The sequence below is a fragment of the Amblyraja radiata genome, chromosome 33, assembly GCF_010909765.2.
Source record: "Amblyraja radiata isolate CabotCenter1 chromosome 33, sAmbRad1.1.pri, whole genome shotgun sequence".
In the NCBI taxonomy this organism is placed as follows: domain Eukaryota; kingdom Metazoa; phylum Chordata; class Chondrichthyes; order Rajiformes; family Rajidae; genus Amblyraja; species Amblyraja radiata.
In genome coordinates this window covers 9,829,671-9,851,552 of record NC_045988.1, presented here as the reverse complement: position 1 = coordinate 9,851,552, position 21,882 = coordinate 9,829,671, and the positions used below count along the sequence as shown (strand labels likewise).

The following is a 21,882-nucleotide window of genomic DNA, read 5'->3' as shown; positions in this document are numbered from 1 at the left end:
CAGTGTCGAAAGCCAAAGAATAAAAATGTGTTTTTAGGGAGGATTTGAAGGATTTAGACAGAGGGTGGTGAATCTGTGGAACTCATTGCCACTGACGGTGGTGGAGGCCAAGTCAATGGAAGGTAGACAAAAGTGCTGGGGAAACTCAGCGGGTGAGGCAGCATCAATATATATATGTGTGTATTTGTGAGTATGTGTATATATACAGTACACACACACAGACTGAACTTATTTTTTGTCTCGTTTATTATATTGTTTACAGTGTACTATGTTTACATATTCTGTTGTGCTGCTGTAAGTAAGAATTTCATTGTTCTATCCGGGACATATACTGTATGACAATAAAACATTCTTGACTCTCTTAAGAATAAGGGGTAGGCCATTTAGGACTGAGATGAGGAAAAACATTTTCACCCAGAGAGTTGTGAATCTGTGGAATTCTCTGCCACAGAAGGCAGTGGAGGCCAATTCACAGGATGTCTGCAAGAGAGAGTTAGATTTAGCTCTTAAGGCTAACGGAATCAACAGGATTATGGGGAGAAAGCGGGAACGGGGTACTGATTTTGGATGATCATATTGAATGGCGGTGTTGGCTTGAAGGGCCGAATGGCCTTCCCAACCTATTTTCTATGTTTCTATGACACTAGGTAACAAGACCATAATGCCGAGTTACTCCAGTACTTTGATTTTTACTCAGAATTCCAGCATCTGCAGGCTCTCATGTCTCCCTCAAGCCAACTACCCCCCCCCCCGCACCACCTAGTCTCTTGAAAAGATTGTGTGTGTAGAAAACACAATCGCAGAATTCTCGTTTAGTTTGGATGATTTACAATAACACTGCTGCTTCACCTGAAGGCATTTCAATATAAGAAGCAGGTTTCCCATCAGCTGTGTCTGAAATTATTTACACAACAATTCATAGCATCAGAGTGATACAGCATGGAAACAGATCCTTCAACCAACTTGCCCACGGCGACCAAGGTGTCCCATTTACACTGGTCCCACCTGCCCGCCTATCACTCTAAACCTTTCCTATTCATGTACCGGTCCAATTGTTTCTTAGATTTTATGATAGTACCAGCCTAACTGCCTCCTCTGGCAGCTTGTTCCATACACCCATCACCTCTGTGTTAACGGTTGCCCTCCAGGTTCCGATTAAATCTCTCCCCTCTCACCTTAAACTTATGTCCTCTGCTACTTGATAACACTACGGTGGGTAAAGGACTCTGTGCGTTAACTCTCTCTATTCCCCTCCTGATCTCATGCACCTCTTTACGATCAGCTCTCACCGACTGTGCATTCACCTGATCTATTCCCAAAGGAAACAATGTATTTGTGTTACTTCCAAGCCTGATGTCGTTCCATTGGCAAGATTCCCCAAATGCTGCAGCATTAACAGATCTGTCCCGGATATTGCTGGTGTCTGCCTGGTGTCCCTTTCAGTGACTGCATTGATCACGACTCAGTGGTCTCTTTGACATCTTTCCTTTTCATTGCTGCTCATGCAGTCGGTGATGAACAGTGTAAGCAGTGAGGAGGACAGGCCGCTGACAATGGCTCGGACTCCGGCACAAAGGGGGAGCGAGTGGTCAGACCCACAGCTCAGACTGGCCGTCTCCTCGGCTGAAGCAGCCCCGTCGCCTGTGCCAGGACCAGCCCTGCTCGCTGCCAGTCTGCCCTTTGTTTCCCCAGCACTACAATTAGCTGAAGGCCGAGTTGGCAGCAACTCACAGGATTTTGCACAGCAAGGGACCAGTTGGTACTATGCCACGCTGGCCACAAAAATGCTTCTCCGGGAGAGGGGGGGGAAGAGAAAGAAATAATAAAACAAAGGAATGGTTGGAGGCATGATATGGGAAATGGCAGTTTGAATAGTTAACCCCACAATGGGGACGAGCTCGGATGGCCAAGATGGGCCGAAGGGCCTGTTTCCACCCTTTACAGTTATATAGCTACAATCTATTTTTATTTGTCAGAGGTTATGACAGTGTGACCAATGACAGTATGACCACCATCTAGACATCACCCATGCAGTCACCACCCATGCAGACACCACCCACGCAGACACCACCCATGCAGACACCACCTATGCAGACACCACCCATGCAGTTCGTCACCACCCATGCCGAGGCCACCATGCAGTCACCACTCATGCCGCCACCCCCCATGCAGCCAGCGCGGTCCATTCTTGCACCTCTGGACATTTCCCATAAAATTTTATTCTATTCTTCATCCACGATTCCTGCAATTATTTACAAATAACTACCAAATAAAATGAGTATTGTCATTCTTTCCTCGAGTATTATTTTGGAGAAAATAATGTCGTGCTGTCAAAGTTTCACTATGTAGCGTGTATTTTGGCACGATACAATAGTTCTTGCAGCTACTGTGGTTATATATTGAGAAAATCATAATATAGATTGTAACCACATCATTTAATACAATTAAAAAACTATTAAATGACTTCCAATCCGGTAATCTACTCTGTGGGAGAAACTCCGGGGTATGGAGCAGTTTCCATTTGGAACGTAAAGATGCCAAGCTTGTTCCATTGAGGAAGTTATTCAATATTAGGGTGAAATTCTTACAAAAGTGGTTCAATAAGAGGTGTTAGCCTCAATATAAAATTCTATATTACAGTAGTCTGGATTATTAACTCACTCACAAGACCACAGCACGTTCAATGCAAACACCAAATTTTGTGTGTGTGTGTGTGTCTGTGTGTGTGTGTGTGTGTGTGTGTGTGTGTGTCTGTGTGTGTGTGTGTGTGTGTGTGTGTGTGTGTCTGTGTGTGTGTGTGTGTGTGTGTGTGTGTGTGTGTGTGTGTGTGTGTGTGCGCGCGCGCGCGCACGTATCCATTCACTCCCTTGTGCGTAGAAAGGAACTGCAGATGCTGGTTTAAACCAAAGATAGACACAAAATGTTGGAGTAACTCAGTGGGACAGGCAGCATATCTGGAGAGAAGGAATGGGTGACATTTCGAATCGAGAACCTTCTTCAGACTGAAAGTTACGGGAAAGGGAAACAGGAGATATAGACGATGATATAGAACAAATGAATGAAAGATAAGCAAAAGAAAATAACAATGATAAAGGAAACAGGTCATTGTTAGCTTGTGTTTGCACGAAGGTGTCAATTGAGTTTGGTATGCCTATGTTTTGCCTTGTCCTTGTGTGTACACATGCAGGTGACATTGTCTGTCTGCATACATCAGTGTACCTGCATGCACACATTTTACTACTGATAGCCCTCCATTAGAGATATGTTTTCCTCAGACTCACATGTATAAATGACACTGAGTCTAAATGTTTCCAGCCCCAGGTGGCCGGCGATCGGTTCAGGCACAGCTCCTGGGGGCATGATTGACGATGTCACCCCACCTTCCATGTTCTCCAGCACGGGTAACAACGGGAATGTGGAACGGGTAACAGACAAACAGTAATGTTGGATGTTGCCTGACCCACTGAGTTGCTCCAGCATTTTGTGCAGATGCTTTGGTATAAACCAGCATCTGCAGTTCCTTCCTAAACAACATTGCGGGCCAGGCAGCATCCCTGGAGGAAAGGAATAGGTGATGTTTTGGGACGAATTCCGTCTGCATGTTAACGTTGGTCTGCTCTCCCCTCCACCACACTCGCTGCCTTGTTTTCTCTCCCTGATCTTTTTTTAAATTGTGTTTTGTTTCAATAACAATATCCCACACAGGTCACACGAACACAAACACACATACACACGCGAACACACGCACACGAACACGCACACACACAAACACACAAACACACTCACACACATGGACGCACACACAATTTATGACCAAGTCTGAGGAGGTAATTTAACCTGAGAGTTGGGATTTCTAAACGTCTCAAGTTGCCTTGCAGACTGTGACCGGAGGTATCAAACTTCAGTGGTGAAGAATGCGTCTAGCTTGCTTGCCTTTGTGGGACGGGGCACTGAGTTGGGACGTCAGGACACACGATACAGCTGTATCGGATGCTGATGAGACCGCATATGAACTATTACATACAGTTCGGGTCGCCACGCTAAAGGAGGGATGCCATTAAATTGGAAAGTATGCAGGAAAGATTCACAGGCGGCATGTTACCGGAATCAAGCGTTTGAATTATAAGAAGAGACCGGATCAGCTACAATTATTTTCCCTAGAGCAGAGGAGGCTCAGAGTTTATAGAATCATGATGGGCGGATTAAAGGTGCACCTTCCCAGAATGGAGCTACCCTCCAATAATTTCCCCATTTACTGGTGCTCTCCCCTATTTCTCCATTAAATGGACAGTAAAGGTACAGGGAGACATAGGCCACTTTTAAAAAGATCTTACGATCTCAGTCTGAGGAAGGGTCTCAACCCGAAACGTTGCCTATTCCTTCTCTCCATAGATGCTGCCTCACCCGCTGAGTTTCTCCAGCATTTTTGTCTACCTTATGATTTAGAAGATTGAGATGCAAGTTAGATATTCTGGCTGGTGGCTTGTGACCAGTGGAGGCTGTGGAGAGGGTGCAGAGGTGGTTTGCCATAATCAATTGGATTAAGTTTGCACATGACACTAAGGTGGGTGGTATCACAGATAGCGAAGATGGTTAACAAAAATTACAGCAGGATCTGGATCAGTTGGGCAAAGGGGCTGAGGAACCGTTAACGACTTTTAATGTAGATAAGTGTGAGGTGTTGCATTTTGGGAAGTCAAAGCAGGGCAAGACTTTCACAATGATGCGTAGGGCCCTGGGAACTGTTGTAGAGCAAGGAGCACATAGCTCACTGAAAGTGGCGTCACAGGTAGAAAGACATGGTACATTGGCTTTCATTAGTCAGGGTCTTGAGTTAAGAAGTTTTGATATTGTGTTACAGTTGTACAAGATGTTGGAAGGATGTCATTAAGCTGGAAAGGATGCAGATTAGATTTACGAGGATGTTGCCAGGACGTGTCTGAGCTATAGAGAGGTTCCGTTGACTAGGATGTTATTCCTGGATCATAGAAGGCTAAGGGTTGATCTTATAGAGGTGTATAAGATCATAAGGGGAATAGATAGAGTCCTTTATCCAGAGTAGGGGAATCAAGAACCAGAGGACATAGGTTCAAGGTGAGAGGGGAAAGATTTAATAGGAACCCGAGGAACAACTTTTATTACATAAAGGGTGGTAGGTACATGGAACGAGCTGCTGGAGAAGATAGTTGAAGTAGGTACCATCACAACATTTAAAGGACATTCGGACAGATACATGGTTAGGCTAGGGTTAGCGAGATATAGGTAAAATGCAGGTAGGTGGGACTAGTGTAGATGGGGCTTGTTGGTTGGCGTGGGCAAGTTGGCCGAAGAGCCTGTTTCCACGCTGTATCTTTGACTCTATGACTCTATTTAAGAGGAACACGAGGGGTAACTTTTTCACACCGATGGTGGCGTATGGAAGGAGTCGCCAGAGGAGGTAGTTGAGGCAGATACAAAACAACTTTTAAAGGACACTAGGCCAGGTACATGGATAGGAAAGGTTAAGAGGTATATGGACCAAATGCGGGCAGATGGGACTAGTGTCGATGGGACATGTTAGCCGGTGTTGGCTAGTTGGGCCGAAGGGCCTGTTTCCACGCTGTAAGACTCTGACAGGCTAGCAAAACTGTAATGAATATATGATTCACACACATTCACCCACAATGAATATGATTCACCCACATCTGGGTGGGCATGGACATGTTGGGTTGAACAGCTCAATGATGCAATCACTAACCAAGGTGCCTTCCTGAGTCATCCCATTTGCCTGCATTTGGCCCAAATTGCTCCAAGCTGCAGTTTCTCAACCTTTGGGCGTAGCATGGGATTGAATCTTGCCCGTGAATGCACCCAACCCCTTTTCTAAAAGAATAATGCTAAATTCCAGCAAAAGTTGTTGAGATGGTTGACGCACAACTCTGCAGTAACCGTGCAAGTTTCAGCATGCAATGGGTAGGCAGACAGGCGGGCAGGAGCAAACGTTAGGCTTAATGTTTCATTATGTGTTCTGCAATTTAATCGGAATTTTATTTCGTGCTTTAATTTTGCTTTCAATTACTTAATTTGATTTTTATTTAATGCTTTAACTTTACGATTGATGAACTACAAAGCCAAATAATAAAATGTTTTGACATGGGTCCCAAGTCCAAACGTTTGATCAACTTTCAGCCACAGATTAATAAGATTGGGAGCCACTGCTCCAAACCCATCCTAGCCATGAACCCAACCCACATGTCTTTTAAATAAGTTAAATTGTTTGTATCTTCATTTTCTTTGTGTGAATTCAGAGTTAGAGACATACTGCACGGAAACAGGCCCTTCGGCCCAATGTGTCCATGCCAACCAAGATGTTCGTGTCCCATTTGCCCACGTTTGGCCAATATACCTCTACACCTTTCCTATCTAAGTACCAGTCCAAATGTATCCCCTTCACATACCCCAGGCTCTCAAGCCCTGGCAACATCCTAATAAATCTTCTCTGCACTCTTTGCTATGTTCGCTCATAGCTCATGAGAGATCTACTATTTATCAGAGCTACATCTGACAGAAAGAGTTTTATTTCAGTTCTCCTTTGTTAATCCTCAATTTTCTTGAATCATTACTTTGTAGAAAAACAAATACCAAGTAGATACAAAATGCTGGAGCAAATCAGTGGATCAGGCAGCATCTCTGGAGACAAAGATTAGGTGATGTTTCTGGTTGAGTCTGAAGAAGGGTCTCGACCGGAAACGTCATTATTCCTTTTCTCCAGAGATGCTGCCAGACCCGCTGAGTTGCTCCAGCATTTTGTGTCTATCTTCGGTGTAAACCAGCATCTACAGTTCCTTCCTGCACAAATACCAAGTCCCTCACTTACATATCGTGATGGTTCCTCGCGGTTTTGGTCATTCATATCTGTGGGCAAGGTTTGAGTTGCTTTGTGTCCTTTGGCAAAGGGCTTGGGGAGCTGCCCTCGAAACTCTGAAGTGATGAACTGGAGCTGCCAACTGGGAAGAAAAAAACAATAGGTCTTTAGTCTGCTCTGCGATGAAGCAGACACTGTTACAAGCCTTAGTTTTCCTTTTTTATATCAGAGCAGGTTCCAGCTGTATGAATTATTACGCCTTGGGGCAAACGTGCACCGTGACGCTGTTTGGAAGAATAATGACTGGGCCAGGCATAATTCCATCACTCTTCTGCTGTTCAGCAACCTGCAGTGTTGCATCTCCTCCCTCCGGAGCTGGCGAGGCCTCGGTGCCCCTCATGGGAAAGGTGACGCTTCTGACAAGGCCACAGCCTGCGGTGGTGTCAGCAACGATCATACCTCAGCTCTCTGACACAGGACAGCAATCACAAACCAACGCAAGCTCCTGCACACACTTTAGTACAAGTGTCCGCTCACACTTTAGTACAAGTTTTGCACACACATCAGTACAAGTGCCCACACACTTTAGTACAAGTCCCCGTACACACTTTAGTACAAGTCCCCGTACACACTTTAGTACAAGTCCCCGTACACACTTTAGTACAAGTCCCCGCACACACTTTAGTACAAGTCCCTGCACACACTTTAGTACAAGTCCCTGCACACACTTTAGTACTATTTCTTGCACAATCTTCTCAAGGTGTGCCTATTTTAAATAAGTTCCCATCCTCTCTCCGACAGACGTTCTGAGAGACTTTAGAGAGAGATACAACATGGAAACAGGCTCTTCGGCCCACCGAGTTCATGCCGACCAGCGATCATCCCGTACACTAACGCTATCCTTTACTCTAGGGACAATTTACAATTTGTAGAAGCCAATTAACCTACAAACCCTGTCTTTGGAGATGGGAGGAAACCAGAGCACCTGGGGAAAACTCATGCAGTCACAGGGAGAATGTATAAACTCCATACAGACAACACCCTTAGTCAGGATCGAACCTGGGTCTCTGGTGCTGCTGCGCCACCATGCCTCCCCTATGGAGACCCTCTCGCCCTGCTCACCCCCCCCCCCCCTGTGATTCCTGCCGCTCTCCAGATCTACGACAATGTTTTTTTTTGTAACAGAATGACTTTGTCTATTCAAAGCTAATTTTAGAGAGCTTGCTTAACTCATAAACTGATCTGAGCCAAGAGTTGGATCTACATTGCTAGACCTTCAACTAACAAAAATAAAATGCTAATGAAAATGTTAAATATTCTTCAGGCATGTCATGACAGATAGTTAAAACAGATCATGTGTGATGTATCAAACTGTGTACACACACTATTAACTGATAGTACCTCTCTCTGTAATGTTTTGCATTCCTTATGTCAAGGTCCTTGGTTAAGCAAAAGATGTCCTTGGTTGAAGAGCGACCAGCCCAGGGGTCACAGATGTAACCCAGAGATGTATAACCTTCACAATGCACAGTTACTGAGCAGCACCAACTGACAATGAATTGTTCATAGAGTCATACATTGTGGCAACAGGTCCATTGGCCAAGCTTGCACACACGGACCAACATGCCCCATCTACACCAGTACCACCTGCCTGCATTTGGCCCATATCCCTCTAAATCTATTATATCCGTGTCCATATGTCCTGTCTAAATGTTTCCGCAGAGGTAGTACTTGCCTCAACTACCTCCACCAGCAGTTTGTTCTATATACCCACCAAACTTTTTAAAAAGTCCTTAGATGTTAATAAAGTCACAGGGAAAATGTACAAACTCTGTAGACAGAAACGGTAGTCAGAATCGAACCCGGGTCTCTGGCGCTGTAAGGCAGCAACTCTAACGCTGCGCCACAAATTGTTATAATTTCATTCTCAAGCACAACTTCTGCAGCATCCCCTTGGTTTCAGTACAGGCATCGCCTTCAAATCTGTGAAAGGCTGTGGCAACATAGGTGATATAAAACGAGCTTCTCACTTGATCAGCAATGTTTCACGAGCATAAGGCATCAGTGGCGGGTGGTCGGGTAAATGAGTGGAGGCAGTGAAGTGACTTACTTGTCGGGGAGGAGGAAGCTACTGGGGAAGCGATACCACTCCTTTCCAACGCAAACGTTGATTGGCCGCCCCTCGGGTACCGTGTGAATGGTCGGGTCAGTCGCTATCCGGTGGAACTCTGGGTACAGGTCGAGTGGAGCATGGTAACCTGTAGGTTCAACAGCAAGACAACAAGGTGGGATTCCCTTCGCCTGTTTATACAAGTAATAACCTCCCCGTGTTCATCGGGAACACCGGATGTAGTAGATGAGGTTAGAGGAGGTGCACGCGATCCGTTGTCTCACCTGGACCAGGGATGGAGGCTGGGGAAGTATTGAGACCGGTCGGTGTGTTACATCTCTTGTGGTTGCAGGGGAAAGTACCTGTGGAGGAGTGGTTGGGATGGGAAGGGATGAGTGAACCAATGAGTTGCAGAGGGAGCAGTCTCTGCGGAAAGTGGAAAGGGGGAGATATGACGGGTGGTGGGATCACGTTGGAGATGATGGAACAGTATGTGTTGGTTGCGGAGGCTGGTGAGGCTCAGGAGAACTCTATCCTTGTTCCGCATGGGATAGGGAGGAGTGAGAGTAGAGATCCATCCACAACAGCAGGGACAGGGGAACCATGTTTACTGAAGGAGGAGGACATCTCGGATGTCCTAGAATGGTGAGCGTCATCTTGGGAGCAGCTGCGGTATTTAGGGAGAAGTTGAGAGTGGGAGAAAGTGGCCTTGCAAGAGGCAGGGTGGGAGGAGTTGTAGCAAGGTTCAAGAAGGAACTGCAGATGCTGGAGAATCGAAGGTAGACAAAATTGCTGGAGAAACTCAGCGGGTGCGGCAGCATCTATGGAGCGAAGGAAATAGGCAACGTTTCAGGCCGAAACCCTTCTTCAGAGTTGTAGCAATCTGTCTACCTGTCTGTTCTGCTCCATACAAACCACTATTTCTGCAGAGACTTGCTGGAATATCTGAAGAAGGGTCTCGACCAGAAACATCACCTAGTCCTTTTCTCCAGAGAAGCCCTGACCCGCTGAGTTACTCCAGCACTTTGTGTCTGTCTCCGGTTTAAACCAGCATCTGCAGTTCCTTCCTACACATTTTGTCAGCTGGAATATTTACCAGTATCACTGGCGATCACTGCAATGAAGAATTTCCAGCTACTAACTAACCTCTGAACAAAGCCACCGAGCGAGAGAGAGACAGGAATCCAAACAGGGTGACTGTGCCCAAAGCCAGCCAGTTGGAGGAGACAGTGTAGTGATCCGGCCGATATCGTTGGAACAGGAAATGATAAGATTTCTGGAAAAAGAGAGAAACATATTACAGTTATCTCACAGCATTGACTTGAAGGTCAGTGATGAGGTTCCTCTGAGCCGAAAAGTCACCTACCCACATTCTCCAGAGAAACTGCCGAACCCGCAGGGTTACTCTAGCACTTTTGTGTATTAACCAACATCTGCAGTTCCTTATTTTTACCTATAACTTGTTATTTACACCGCTGTCGGTGCAGTTCAGTTTATTGTTACGTGCTCTAAGGTACAGTGAAAAGCTGACCAGTGTTGTGTGCTATCCAGGCAGTGGAAAGACAATACATGATAACAATTGAGCCTTATATAATGTATAGATAGATACACGATGATAAGGGAATCACATTTAGTGCAAGGTAAAGCCAGTAAAGTCCGATCATAGATAGTCCTAGGGTCACCAAGTACTGTTGCTGGTACAAGTGTTCTGATTGAGATCACCTCCTCCTGGGAAGCTACCTTCACTGATGAGAAGAGTCATAGTCAACCAGTACAACATTCACATCACCTGACCTGCAACTGAAGCACAGCAAATAGAAACATAGAAAATAGGTGCAGGAGAAGGCCATTCGGCCCTTTGAGCCTGGAGACACTCAATATGATTCAAACCATTCAATATGATCACGGTTGATCATCCAAAATCAGTACCCCGTTCCTGCTTTCCCCCCAGATCCCTTGGCTCCGTTAGCCCTAAGAGCTAAATCTAACTCCCTCTTGAATACATCAAATACGCTCATTAGTTTTGAGAGGAAAGGTAATGGTTACGAGTTTGTTATGGAAAGTGGACAAAAAATGCTGGAGAAACTCAGAAGAAGGGTCTCGACCCGAAACCTCATCTACTACTTTTCTCCATAGGTGCTGCCTCACCCGCTGAGTTTCTGAAGAAGGGTCTCGGCCTGAAACCTCACCTACTACTTTTCTCCATAGATGCTGCCTCACCCCCTGAGTTTCTCCAGCATTTTTTGTCTACTTTCGATATTTCCAGCATCTGCAGCTCCTTCTTAAAGAGTTTGTTATAAAAGTTATTCTTCTCAAAAGAATAACCACTTTTGGTTTAGGTTCAGGTGTACACAAGGTTTAGGAGGCACAGGGCTCTTTGTGATGGTAACCAGGGGAGTAGAAGGCTGGTTGACACCAGAAGGTTGTAGAGGACAAGTCAGTGGATATCATTAAGGCAGAGTTAGATAGATTCTTGATTAGTACGGGTGTCAGGGGCTATGGGGAGAAGGCAGGAAAATGAGGTTTAGAGGGAAAGATAGATCAGTCATGATTGAATGGTGGAGTAGGCTTGAGGGGCTGAATGGCCTAATTCTGCTCGGATCACTTATGAACAGGAGTAGAACCTCTCCGTGGGCTGGGGGTTCTCAGACCAGGGACAGGTCTAAGGTGAGGATTGGAAGGGATACAAGAAAGAATTCTCTCACCCATGGGTATCTACAGCTAGGAGTGGGCAGCTAAGGGGGTGGGGGAGGCCGGTGTTCACACAGGATGTAGGGAGCCTCAGGACAAGAACTGGAATCAGCAAAGCAGAGGAGGGACAGTCCAAATGCTGGTGAGAGTGATCAATGTAGATAGGACTTGGTGGCTGGCAGGGACACAGAGGGCCGAAGGGTCTGCTTCTGTGCCAGGAGACCCTCTGACCCTACTTAATAGTTTTTCACCATCAAATGGGGGAGAGAAAACCGAGACTATTGACCCGCTAACACGTAGCTTGTCGGCAGAACAAATACATGGAATGAGGACTGTTGTGAATGAACACTGAGCAAGGAATGACAGGACTGAGCAGAGTTTCATTTTGTTTGGACTGGAATGGAATACTTTAATGTCACAGTGACAAGGCACAGTGAAATTCTTTGCTTGCATAACTAAGGTGTGCAAATAGTCGCCACATACAGCGCTGTATGCCGCATCCTCCTTTGTTCTCCCCTCCTCCTCCTCCTCCGCTCCAGGTCCTCCATTGTCCACCCACACCCCCCCCCCCCCCCTCCCCCACCACCCACACCCCTCCCGATGGTCTCCCCACACCAGGCCCTCCATTAGTCGTCCCCCATTGTTTAGTGTTACAACGTGGAAACAGGCTTACAAAAAGCTGGAGTAACTCAGAATCTCCGGAGAAAAGGAATAGGTGACGTTTCGGGTGGAGACTCCTTGTATTAGTTTAGTTTAGAAAGACAGCGAGGAAACAAGCCCTGGAGCCACTGAGTCCGCGCCGCACACAATAACCCTATCCTACACACACACTAGCAACAATTTACAATTATACCAAGCCAATTAACCTACAAACCTGTATGTCTTGGGATGTTTGGGAGCTCCCGGAGAAAACCCACGCAGGTCACGGGGAGAATGTACAAACAAGCGCCCACAGTTAGGATTAAATCCGGGTCTCTTGCACTATAAGGCAGCAACTCTACCGCTACGCCACCGTGTCACCCTATTCACATTCTATTTGCCTTTTTTTTTAACACAAAATTAAATGTATACAGTTGTGTACAATAGTATTTACACATCAGACTGTAAAAAAACACCCTCCATCAGAATACAAAATTGCCAAGTATACCATATTAGTAAACAACAAATGACCATATCACAATCCTGATCCAGCTGACTAATCTGTCCTTCCACAGTCTACGTCGACAAGAACACATTACGTCATTTGCAGCTCTGTTGACGGAGTTAAAGGGAGAATGTCATGAACAAGTCTGCGGGAGGCCGACAATTAAACGTCAAGAGAGGAAAGATGCCGTCCCCTGCAGCTGAGGCAGTTGCTAAACAGCATTCTACAATCCAGTTCTGCAGGCTGACCTTTCTAGCTCAGTGTCGGCAATACAGCTGTGGGAGGTGCTTGCGTAAGGTCTGACAGATAAAGGAAGGTTACTGAGCAATGCCCATCAACTCTCGGCAGATATCGCTCTGTTTATATCTCATTTGTTCCAGTGTTGGAATGATATGTGAATCAACTTGCAACAATATATATTTTTTTGTTTAGTTTAGTTTAGAGATACAGCGTGGAAACGGGCAAGCCCTTTGTCCCACCGAGTCTGCACCGACCAGCAATCCCCGCATACTCGCACTATCCTACACTCTAGGGACAATTTATCAAAGTAATTTGACCTACAAACCTGTGCTCCTTTAGTGTGTGGGAGGAAACCGGAGCATCCGGGAAAAAACCCGAAGGGAGAAAGTACAAACTCTGTCAAGTCACGTCAAGTCAAGTTTCATTCGTCACTTGCACATAAAGTGCAGTGATATGAATTAGCCAGCAGCGGTACAATAAAAAAACAACACACAATAAAAATGTACACAAACATCCACCACAGCATTCATCACTGTGGTGGAAGGCACACTGTGGTAGAGCCAACACCGGTAGTCAGGATCCAACCCGGATCTCTGGCGCTGTAAGGCAGCACTCTACCATTGTGCCACCATGCCACCCCGCCAATTTACATTGTTTCAACCAATGTCATTTGCATGTTGCAGGGGGCTTTGGTCTTCAAGGTGTGGTATTCTGGCCAGCGTTTGTTGAATTTCTGGAGAGCAATGTTCAGCATCATCATTGTGTTGAAACAGCCTGAATGGGGAACACTCTGCCGAAAGAAACCTGCAATCTCCACCCGCCCCCTTCAACACTTTCTGAGCAGGCAGACGTGTCAATGTCCGCCACAGTTCAGACAGCAGCAGGAGATTCCAGTCCAGGACAAGTAGGGAAAATGCAGTGGGTGGGAAGGAACTGTAGATGCTGGTTTACACCAAAGATAGACACAAAATGCTGGAGCAACTCAGCGGATCAGGCAGCATCTCTGGAGAGAAAGTAAGTGCAGACCTGTCCCATCAAGATCACACCCTCCAGCCCCATGTTGAATCTAATAGAAGACTGGAGGATACAGTTGCTGCTAGGATTTTTCTTTCTTAGACATTTCCATCACTAACTACTGCAGGATGACCATTTTCCTTCTCTGGGTTCACATCCCCCTACACCCCCACCCGCCCACTGTCTTCTGCTCCTTCCCCCTCCCCCTCTTTGTGTCCCACCTGGACTTCCACCTATTTCTCCCCGCTTGCTACTTTCCTCCCTCAGGTTTCACAATCCATAACGTCTTCTGACCTGCCACACACCTTCTGCTGTTACTGTTAATCCTGGCTAAATTGGAGAGGCCAGGACTTCAAAATGGGGTAAAAGCTTCAGGGAGATTTGGTAAATTTGCTGGGAGATTTGGTAAATTTGGAATTGCTCTCTGCACAGCTGGGACAAGCTGCGGAGAGGTGCCAGTGTGTCTAGAGCTTGGATACAATTTGCAAGCAAAGAATAAGAACATCTGCAAACCCTGTCAATTAGGTGCAAAATGTATAGAATGGATTGGATGGCTGCAAACCAGACATACACCTTGTAAATAATTGTAAATAATGTTGCAGAGTTTGACTTTGCCGAGTGTTGATTGGATGAGGTATTGAGCCTTGTCTGGTTTTCTTGTAGATCAGGATAAATGTTTCTAAGTTGGCTTCCTTGCGAAGTCCAGTTTGAATACAATGTATTGAGCTGCTGGGTTAGGGAAATGTCTGTTATGTATGGGGTTAATCGATATCTGTAATTGGGTTATTAAGAGACCACCCCCATGTTGTTTGGCCCCTCGAGGTCCCGGGACATATAAAAGCCCGTTACCACGAGGTCCAGTGTCGATCTTCTGGGACTGCGTGAGCTTGGGACTGCGTGAACGTCTGGAGTGTCTCTGTCTGAGCGAGGCCTAGTGGGTTTGAACAGGCAGATACGAGGATCGAACCTGCGGTGGGATAGGCACAGTAGTTGAACTGTGACGCGTTTTTGTTAAAATAAAATTTAGTTGTTTCAAGTGCTTGATTCACTGTTTTTACTGAAACTAGGCTGGGGGGGAAGCTTAGAAACGAGCAATTATCTTTACCGCTGGACTTTGTTCCAACCAGCTGCCTATCAAAATATCCCCTTGCCTGTGGTCACCAATGACCTGCCATGCTCTGTTCTGCCACTCCCCTCTTTCAGCTTTCTTCTCCCCCACTCACAATCAGTCTGAAGAAGGGTCTCGACCTAAAACGTCACCTATCCATGTACCCCATGTTCAACCTGACCTGCTGAGTTACTCCAGCACTTTGTGTCCTGTTGTCTATTAACCACGGTAGGATGGTGGCACAGTGGTAGAGTTGCTGCCTTACAGCACCAGAGACCCAGGTTCGATCCTGACCACGGGTGCTGTCTGTACGGAGTTTGTACATTCTCCCTGTGACTGCGTGGGGTTTTCCCCGGGTCCTCCCACACTCCAAAGACGTACAGGTTTGTAGGTCGATTGGTTTCTGTAAATTGTAAATTGCCCCTCGTGTGTGTAGGATAGTGCCTGAGTACGAGGTGATCGCTGGTTGGCACGGGCTCGGTGGGCTGAAGGGCCTCTAAAATCTAAAGCAGCATCTGCAATGCCTGCTTCCCACGCAGTAACCGCGGCAGACGCTAGCCTGGGTACGTTTCAGGGGAAATCTATTCCAGTCATTAATTGCTCTGCTCTTCCCTTAGGATTTGGTGAAAGTGCCATATTTGTGTGCATGTGATGTATCGGTGCATTTGGCACTGCTGCTGTTTGAAGATCACACATTAATAGCCCGCATCATTTATCAGCGCGACCTTCATGCGGTCATCTCCTTGGAGAGCCCGACGTAAGCCACGTGGCCAGCTGCACACTTACAGCAACGTTAATCAGCTTTAAAAGTCTTTGCAGCGTTTCACCCCACCTCCCCACCCCCCCCAAAGCCTTCGGATAAACGTTTCTTAAAAAAGTGCTCAGCTCTTATCGTGTTCCCAAACATTTAATTCACAAAATGTGCACATCATTGACAAGGTCAGTGACTATCGTCAGCAGCCGCTGCTGAACGGTTGCTTCGTGCATCATTCAGGCATCGTCACTTACACTGACGCTCACGGCAGCTTTATTTATTTATTTATTTGGTTTACGTTCCCATGCCTGCCTTGGTGGGAATCGAACCCATGCTTTCAGGTCAATAGCCCCAGGCCTCCATGCACTGACTTAGTCACTATGAAGTTACCGAACAAACCATTGATGATGTTGATTAGTTTAGTTTTTGTTTAGTTTAGAGAAACAGGCCCTATAGAGAAATAGTTCCCAGAAACAGGCCCTTCGGCCCACCGAGTCCTCATCGACCAGCAATCAACCTATACACTAGCACTATCCTACACACCAGGGATATATCCTATACACTAGCACTATCCTACACACCAGGGCCAACATAATTTTTACTGATTTTTACTAATTAACCTATAAACCTGCATGTCTTTGGAATGTGGGAGGAAATCGGAGCACCCAGGGAAAGCCGACGCGGTCACGGGGAGAACGTACAAACTCCATACAGACAGTCAGGATCAAACCCCTATTAGAGAAGTGGTGGAGAATTCATTGCGCCTACTTGCCCTACAATGGGATTTTTCACATCTGCCTGAGAGACTGGGCTGGATTAACATCTCGAGGCTGGGCGCGATGGGCCACAATGCATAAGTCGGCAGACAACAGGGGTAAAAGCGTGCCCAACGTCGCCCTCACCATGATGGCCACCTTCGTGTGTGGCTGCATCAGGCGGAGTGTAGAGCCAAGGCACGTGGGCACCAAAGTGTCACTACCTGCTGATGTTCTACCTGGCCCCGGTGTTGCGAAGGATGGGCCTGGCGCAGATGCCGCGCAACGTGCCAGTCAGCTGGACATTGCCGCACCATCTGTCGTTCATGGAAAGGTTCTCATCCAACATTCTCATCCAAGTCATTCACACAAGGTCCCGTCACCAATCCATGCAGTACACAGACGTCGAGTCAGTAAAACACATAGCCATCACTACCTCCTGCCTATACTCAAGCCAATTTTCCATACAGTTTACCATCTTGAAACCCATGTGCACTAACGTTTTCGATTAGCCCACTTCGCGGATATTTCTCAAAAGTCTTGTTAATGTAAACCCCATCTGCTGCCCTATTCCAATTTTCTTAATTACCTCCTCAAAAGTTCTACCTGGCCCCGGTGTTGTACCTGGCCTCGGTGGGCGGCGCGACTTTCGTCAGCAGCGGTCTCTGCAGTCCGTCTGCGTTTTTATTATTTTATGTCTATGTTTTTATGTAGTTTTTGTTATTTTTTGTTGGGGTATGTGTGTGGGGGGGTGGGGGTGGGGTGGGAGGGAGGGGGTAACTTTTAAATCTCTCCCTGCACGGGAGACCTGACCTTTTCTTTGTCGGGTCTCCGTTGTCGTTGGGGCTGCAACGAGGAGCGGCCTCCAACAGGAAGACCGGGGGCTCTGGCGCCGACTACTCACCTCACCGTCGCGGAGCTGGCCGAGCCCAGAGCGGGTGGAGCGGTGGTGGAGCGCTGCTGCGGCCCGACCTCCGGAGGTTCGGAGGTTGCAACTGCGGGTCTGGCGGACGGCGGCACCGGGAGCCCGCGGGTCCCTGGAGGGAGACCGCTTTTCAGGGCTCCCACAACGGCGACTTCTCCCGCCCGAGTTGCGGGGTTGAAGAGCTCCTGGAGCGGGGCCTTACATCATCGCCCCGCGCGGCTTGGAATGGCCGCGGGACTCTGCGAGCGCACGCCGGGGGCTCTAACATCAAGAACCCGGTGCGCGACCTTGCATCACCCGGCGTGGCTTTAATGGCCGCGGGACAATTCGCCATCGCCCGCCGGGGGCTTTGACTTTGACTCTGACATCGGGGGGAAGAGTGCAGTGGAGAGATAAGTTTTTTTGGCCTTCCATCACAGCAATGTGATGGATGTTTATGTAAATTATGTTGTGTCTCGGGTCTATTTGTTTGTAATGTATGGCTGCAGAAACGTCATTTCGTTTGGACCTCAAGGGGTCCAAATGACAAATAAATTGTATCGTATCGTAAAAAGATCAGATTTGGGAGACCAGATTTCCTGTGCACAAAGCCATTCTGACTTCTCCTAGTCTCTGCTTCCCAACTAAACATAAATCCTGTCCCTTGGAACCTTTTCTAATAATTTCCCGACTGCCCCTTTCTTGACTGGGGGGCCACCATTAGCTCTCCTCGTCTCAGGCACCTCACCCCTGGATAACGAAGATGCCAACATCTCTGATAGAGCCCCATTGTTCTCCTCACTTGCTTCTGGTAGCATCCTGGAATAGATCTTGCCAGTCCATGGGGATTGCACTCGAGTACAATATGATTTGCTTGGATAGCACGCAAAGAAAGAAGAAGCTTTTCACTGCGTCTCGGTACAGGTGACAGCTTGTAGCAAATCAATACATTCGGAAGGGCAAATCTCCAGGGGAACGTGTACCAATATCTCCAGCACTTCCTCCCTCCTGACACAGACAGTGTCCGTCCCTTACCACTCCCTCCTCCACATCTTCACCCTGATGAATACTAACAAGGTCTACCTTTAGACTCTGCTGATATCTCCCTGTCTCCACACACACTTTTCATCCTTGGTCACTGAGGGGACATTCTCCTTCCTCAGATACCTTCTCCTTTCTAATGATAGTCATACAGCTTAGAAACAGGCCCTTCGGCCCAACTTGCCCATGCCGACCAACATGCCCCATCTACACAAGTCCCACCTGCCTATGTTTGGCCCCGTATCACTCTACGCTATCCCTAGAATGCATGGACCTATCCAATCGATGTACCCGTCTAAATGCTTCGATAAAAGTTGCGATGGTACCTGCCACGACTGCCTCTTCCGGAAATAGACAGAAAATGCTGGAGTAACTCAGGGGGTCAGGCAACATCTCTGGAGAAAATAAATAGGTGATGTTTTGGGTTGGAACCCTTCTTCATACTGGAAGGTAGATGTGGGTGGAGGGGGAGGAGGGGGGGGAAACTAGAGGCGAGAAAAGGCCAGTCCCTCTGCCGACAGCTCGTTCTATACACCCACCATCCTCTGTGTGAAATAAGTTACCCCTCGGGTTCTTATTCAATCTTTCCCCCCTCCTCAAAGGTTCAGAGATTCACCTTATCCCTCATTGCCATGGTCATGTGAAGTCCTAGGCCAGGGGAGAACAAACTGGGACGGACCAAACACCGAGCTACTGACCTGCAACGCAGAGAGAGCCACGGCCCCACAGAGGCAGACGAGCGGGTAGATGGGGAAGAGGAAACGTTCTTCCTTGTGTGGCCGAGTGAAGAAGATCAGGATCCAGATGTACATGGGCGAGAGGGTCAGCCAGTACGGACGGCCAAGGTTGTGCACTGCAAGAGAGTCAATGCAAGAGTTACGGCAAGAGTGTCAGGGAGAGGTTCACTGAGAACAGCCGAGGCATGGAATTGCTCGTTTACAACCCGTGCCGTGAACCTGCACCTTCACAGAGTGGCCTTCATCCTCAACTAGTCGAAGGTAGACTAAATGCTGGAGCAACTCAGCGGGGCAGGCAGCATCTCTGGAGAGGAGGAGCGGGTGACGTTTCGGGTCGAGGTACTTCCTCAGACTGAGAGTCAGGGGTGAAGGAGGCAGAGATATGGAAGGGTAAGGTGAGAAAACACACATCGAAGCAGACGATGAGAAGGAAATATAGAATGGTTCATTGTTAGCTGAGGGGAAGGTGACAAGGAGGCTTACAAGCAGTAAAAGATAATCAGGAGGACAGGGAAACTAGTCGGAGAACTGGGATGTGGAGGAACACACTCTGAGTCCCCTGACATTCAGTTTGAAGAAGGGTCTGAGACCCAAAATAAAATCTCCCCATCCCCCCTCTCCCATCCTAGTTTTCCGAGTAATTTCACTTTCCTCCTGATTACCTTTTACTGATTGTAAGCCTCTTTGTCACCTTCCCCTCAGCTAACAATGAACCATTCTACATTCCCAAAACGTCACCTATCCACGTTCTCCAGAGAAGCTACCTGACCCATAGTGACAATTTCAGGTAGTCCTTGCTTTCTCCCTCCTTCCCAGCTCTCCCATAAGCCTACTGTCTCCGCCTCTTCCTTTCTTTTTCCCACCCAACCCCGACATCAGTTTGAAGACAGGTCTCGACCCGAAACGTCACCTATTTCCTTCTCTCCATAGATGCTGCCTCACCCGCTGAGTTTCTCCAGCATTTTTATCCAGAATTAAGGGACAGAAGTTTAGGGGTAACATGAGGGGGAACTTCTTTACTCAGAGAGTGGTGGCGGTGTGGAATGAGCTTCCAGTGGAAGTGGTGGCGGCAGGTTCGTTGGTATCATTTAAAAATAAATTGGATAGGCATATGGATGAGAAGGGAATGGAGGGTTATGGTATGAGTGCAGGCAGGTGGGACTAAGGGAAAAAAGTTGTTCGGCACGGACTTGTAGGGCCGAGATGGCCTGTTTCCGTGCTGTAATTGTTATATGGTTATATGGTTATCTACCACAGTGTTACTCTGCAACTTTGTGTCCTTGATTGATAACTACCTTTCTAAAGCAACACTGGCGTGTATAAAAGGACTTTGGGCATCCTGCAACCTTGAAACACAACAAAGAATTGTAGATCTTCCTACTACACAAGAGAGTGTGGCCAGTGTTGACTACATGGAATAAAATAAAGAAATGGGTTAATTACAAAGTAATTCAAACTGAAGTCACTATAATTTATAGCATTTAGTCTATGCTGTAATATAATTCAAACATTTTAACTCAACGCAGAAAGGCAGAGATGTACTAAATAATGGAGGGTTCTCGAAACTGTAGATCGGATCTGTGTCGACCATACTAACTGATGGAGAGTTCTTGAACGTACACAGATCCGATGCTTGTGGACCATGCTAAATGACATGGAGAGCTCTCCAACCTACTCAGATCAGGCCTGCTTGATAGGGAAGTTGCTTGGGAACAGACGCGTCCAATCTGCTGAGCGTCTGCGAGGGCACTGGGTTTACTGGGTGAAGCCACATTGTGCGATCCCTCACTGCCTCTGAACTTGTACACTGGCAGCTGCTAGTCGAAGCATCGCAATTCCGCTTTGGGGAATCTTGGGGAAGTGGGAACTCCTTTGTCCAAGAGGAACACTTGCTGACCAAGGAACACAAACTGAAATATAAAATTATGGAAGCAACTGATCGTATAGTTGCAAGCTTTGTTTCGGTGCTTGCAGTTTTCATTTCACATTGGGTGCTTCTCCTGGGGTTTGTAATTGAGGGAAAGCCAACAGCTGTGCGTCGGGCCACTCGAGTGCCTCTAACCGGCAGCTCCGAGAATAAGCAGCATTCAGGCAGGAAACCCGATCAGGCTGGTGAAACTCAGCAGGGAAGGGGAGCTGGAATAACCGGGGAAGGAGCGGGGTGCACTGAGATGCAGGAGAGATCTGGGCATGGGCGTTTCTGCGCCATATCCCTTGTCTAAATTTGCATTCAGAAAAAGGAAATTGATGTCGCAGTTGGAGAACTCAAAGGGGAAAGTGAAATGTAATTCAAATCTCCATCAATAAAGAACAGGTATTCACAGACTCAAGTGGAGAAATCCCCAGAGACAGGTGAGATTTGCCTCGGGCTACCATGGGAGGCAAGGGAAGAGATAGCTAGAGACTGACATTTTAAAACCTTAGATTACCTCAAGCGAGGGACCAGATAACTGGAAAGCAGCAAATGTTGTCTGCATTTTCAGGAAAGGCAGCCAAACTAGACAATGAATTGAAGAAGGTACACAAAATTGCTGGGGAAA

At 47.1% G+C, this 21,882-nt stretch overlaps 1 protein-coding gene across 1 annotated transcript in view; it reads right to left on the bottom strand.

Moving 5' to 3' along the window:
• The window catches only part of alg9 (ALG9 alpha-1,2-mannosyltransferase), an 81,862-nt gene that overhangs the window by 31,630 nt on the left and 28,350 nt on the right, over positions 1-21,882 (bottom strand). The window contains exons 10-13 of the mRNA XM_033049951.1: positions 19,304-19,458; positions 10,101-10,230; positions 8,955-9,102; positions 6,857-6,986 (exon numbers count right to left, since the gene is read on the bottom strand). Of these exons, the coding sequence (XP_032905842.1) occupies positions 6,857-6,986; positions 8,955-9,102; positions 10,101-10,230; positions 19,304-19,458 (563 nt within the window). The remainder of the gene's footprint in view (positions 1-6,856; positions 6,987-8,954; positions 9,103-10,100; positions 10,231-19,303; positions 19,459-21,882) is intronic.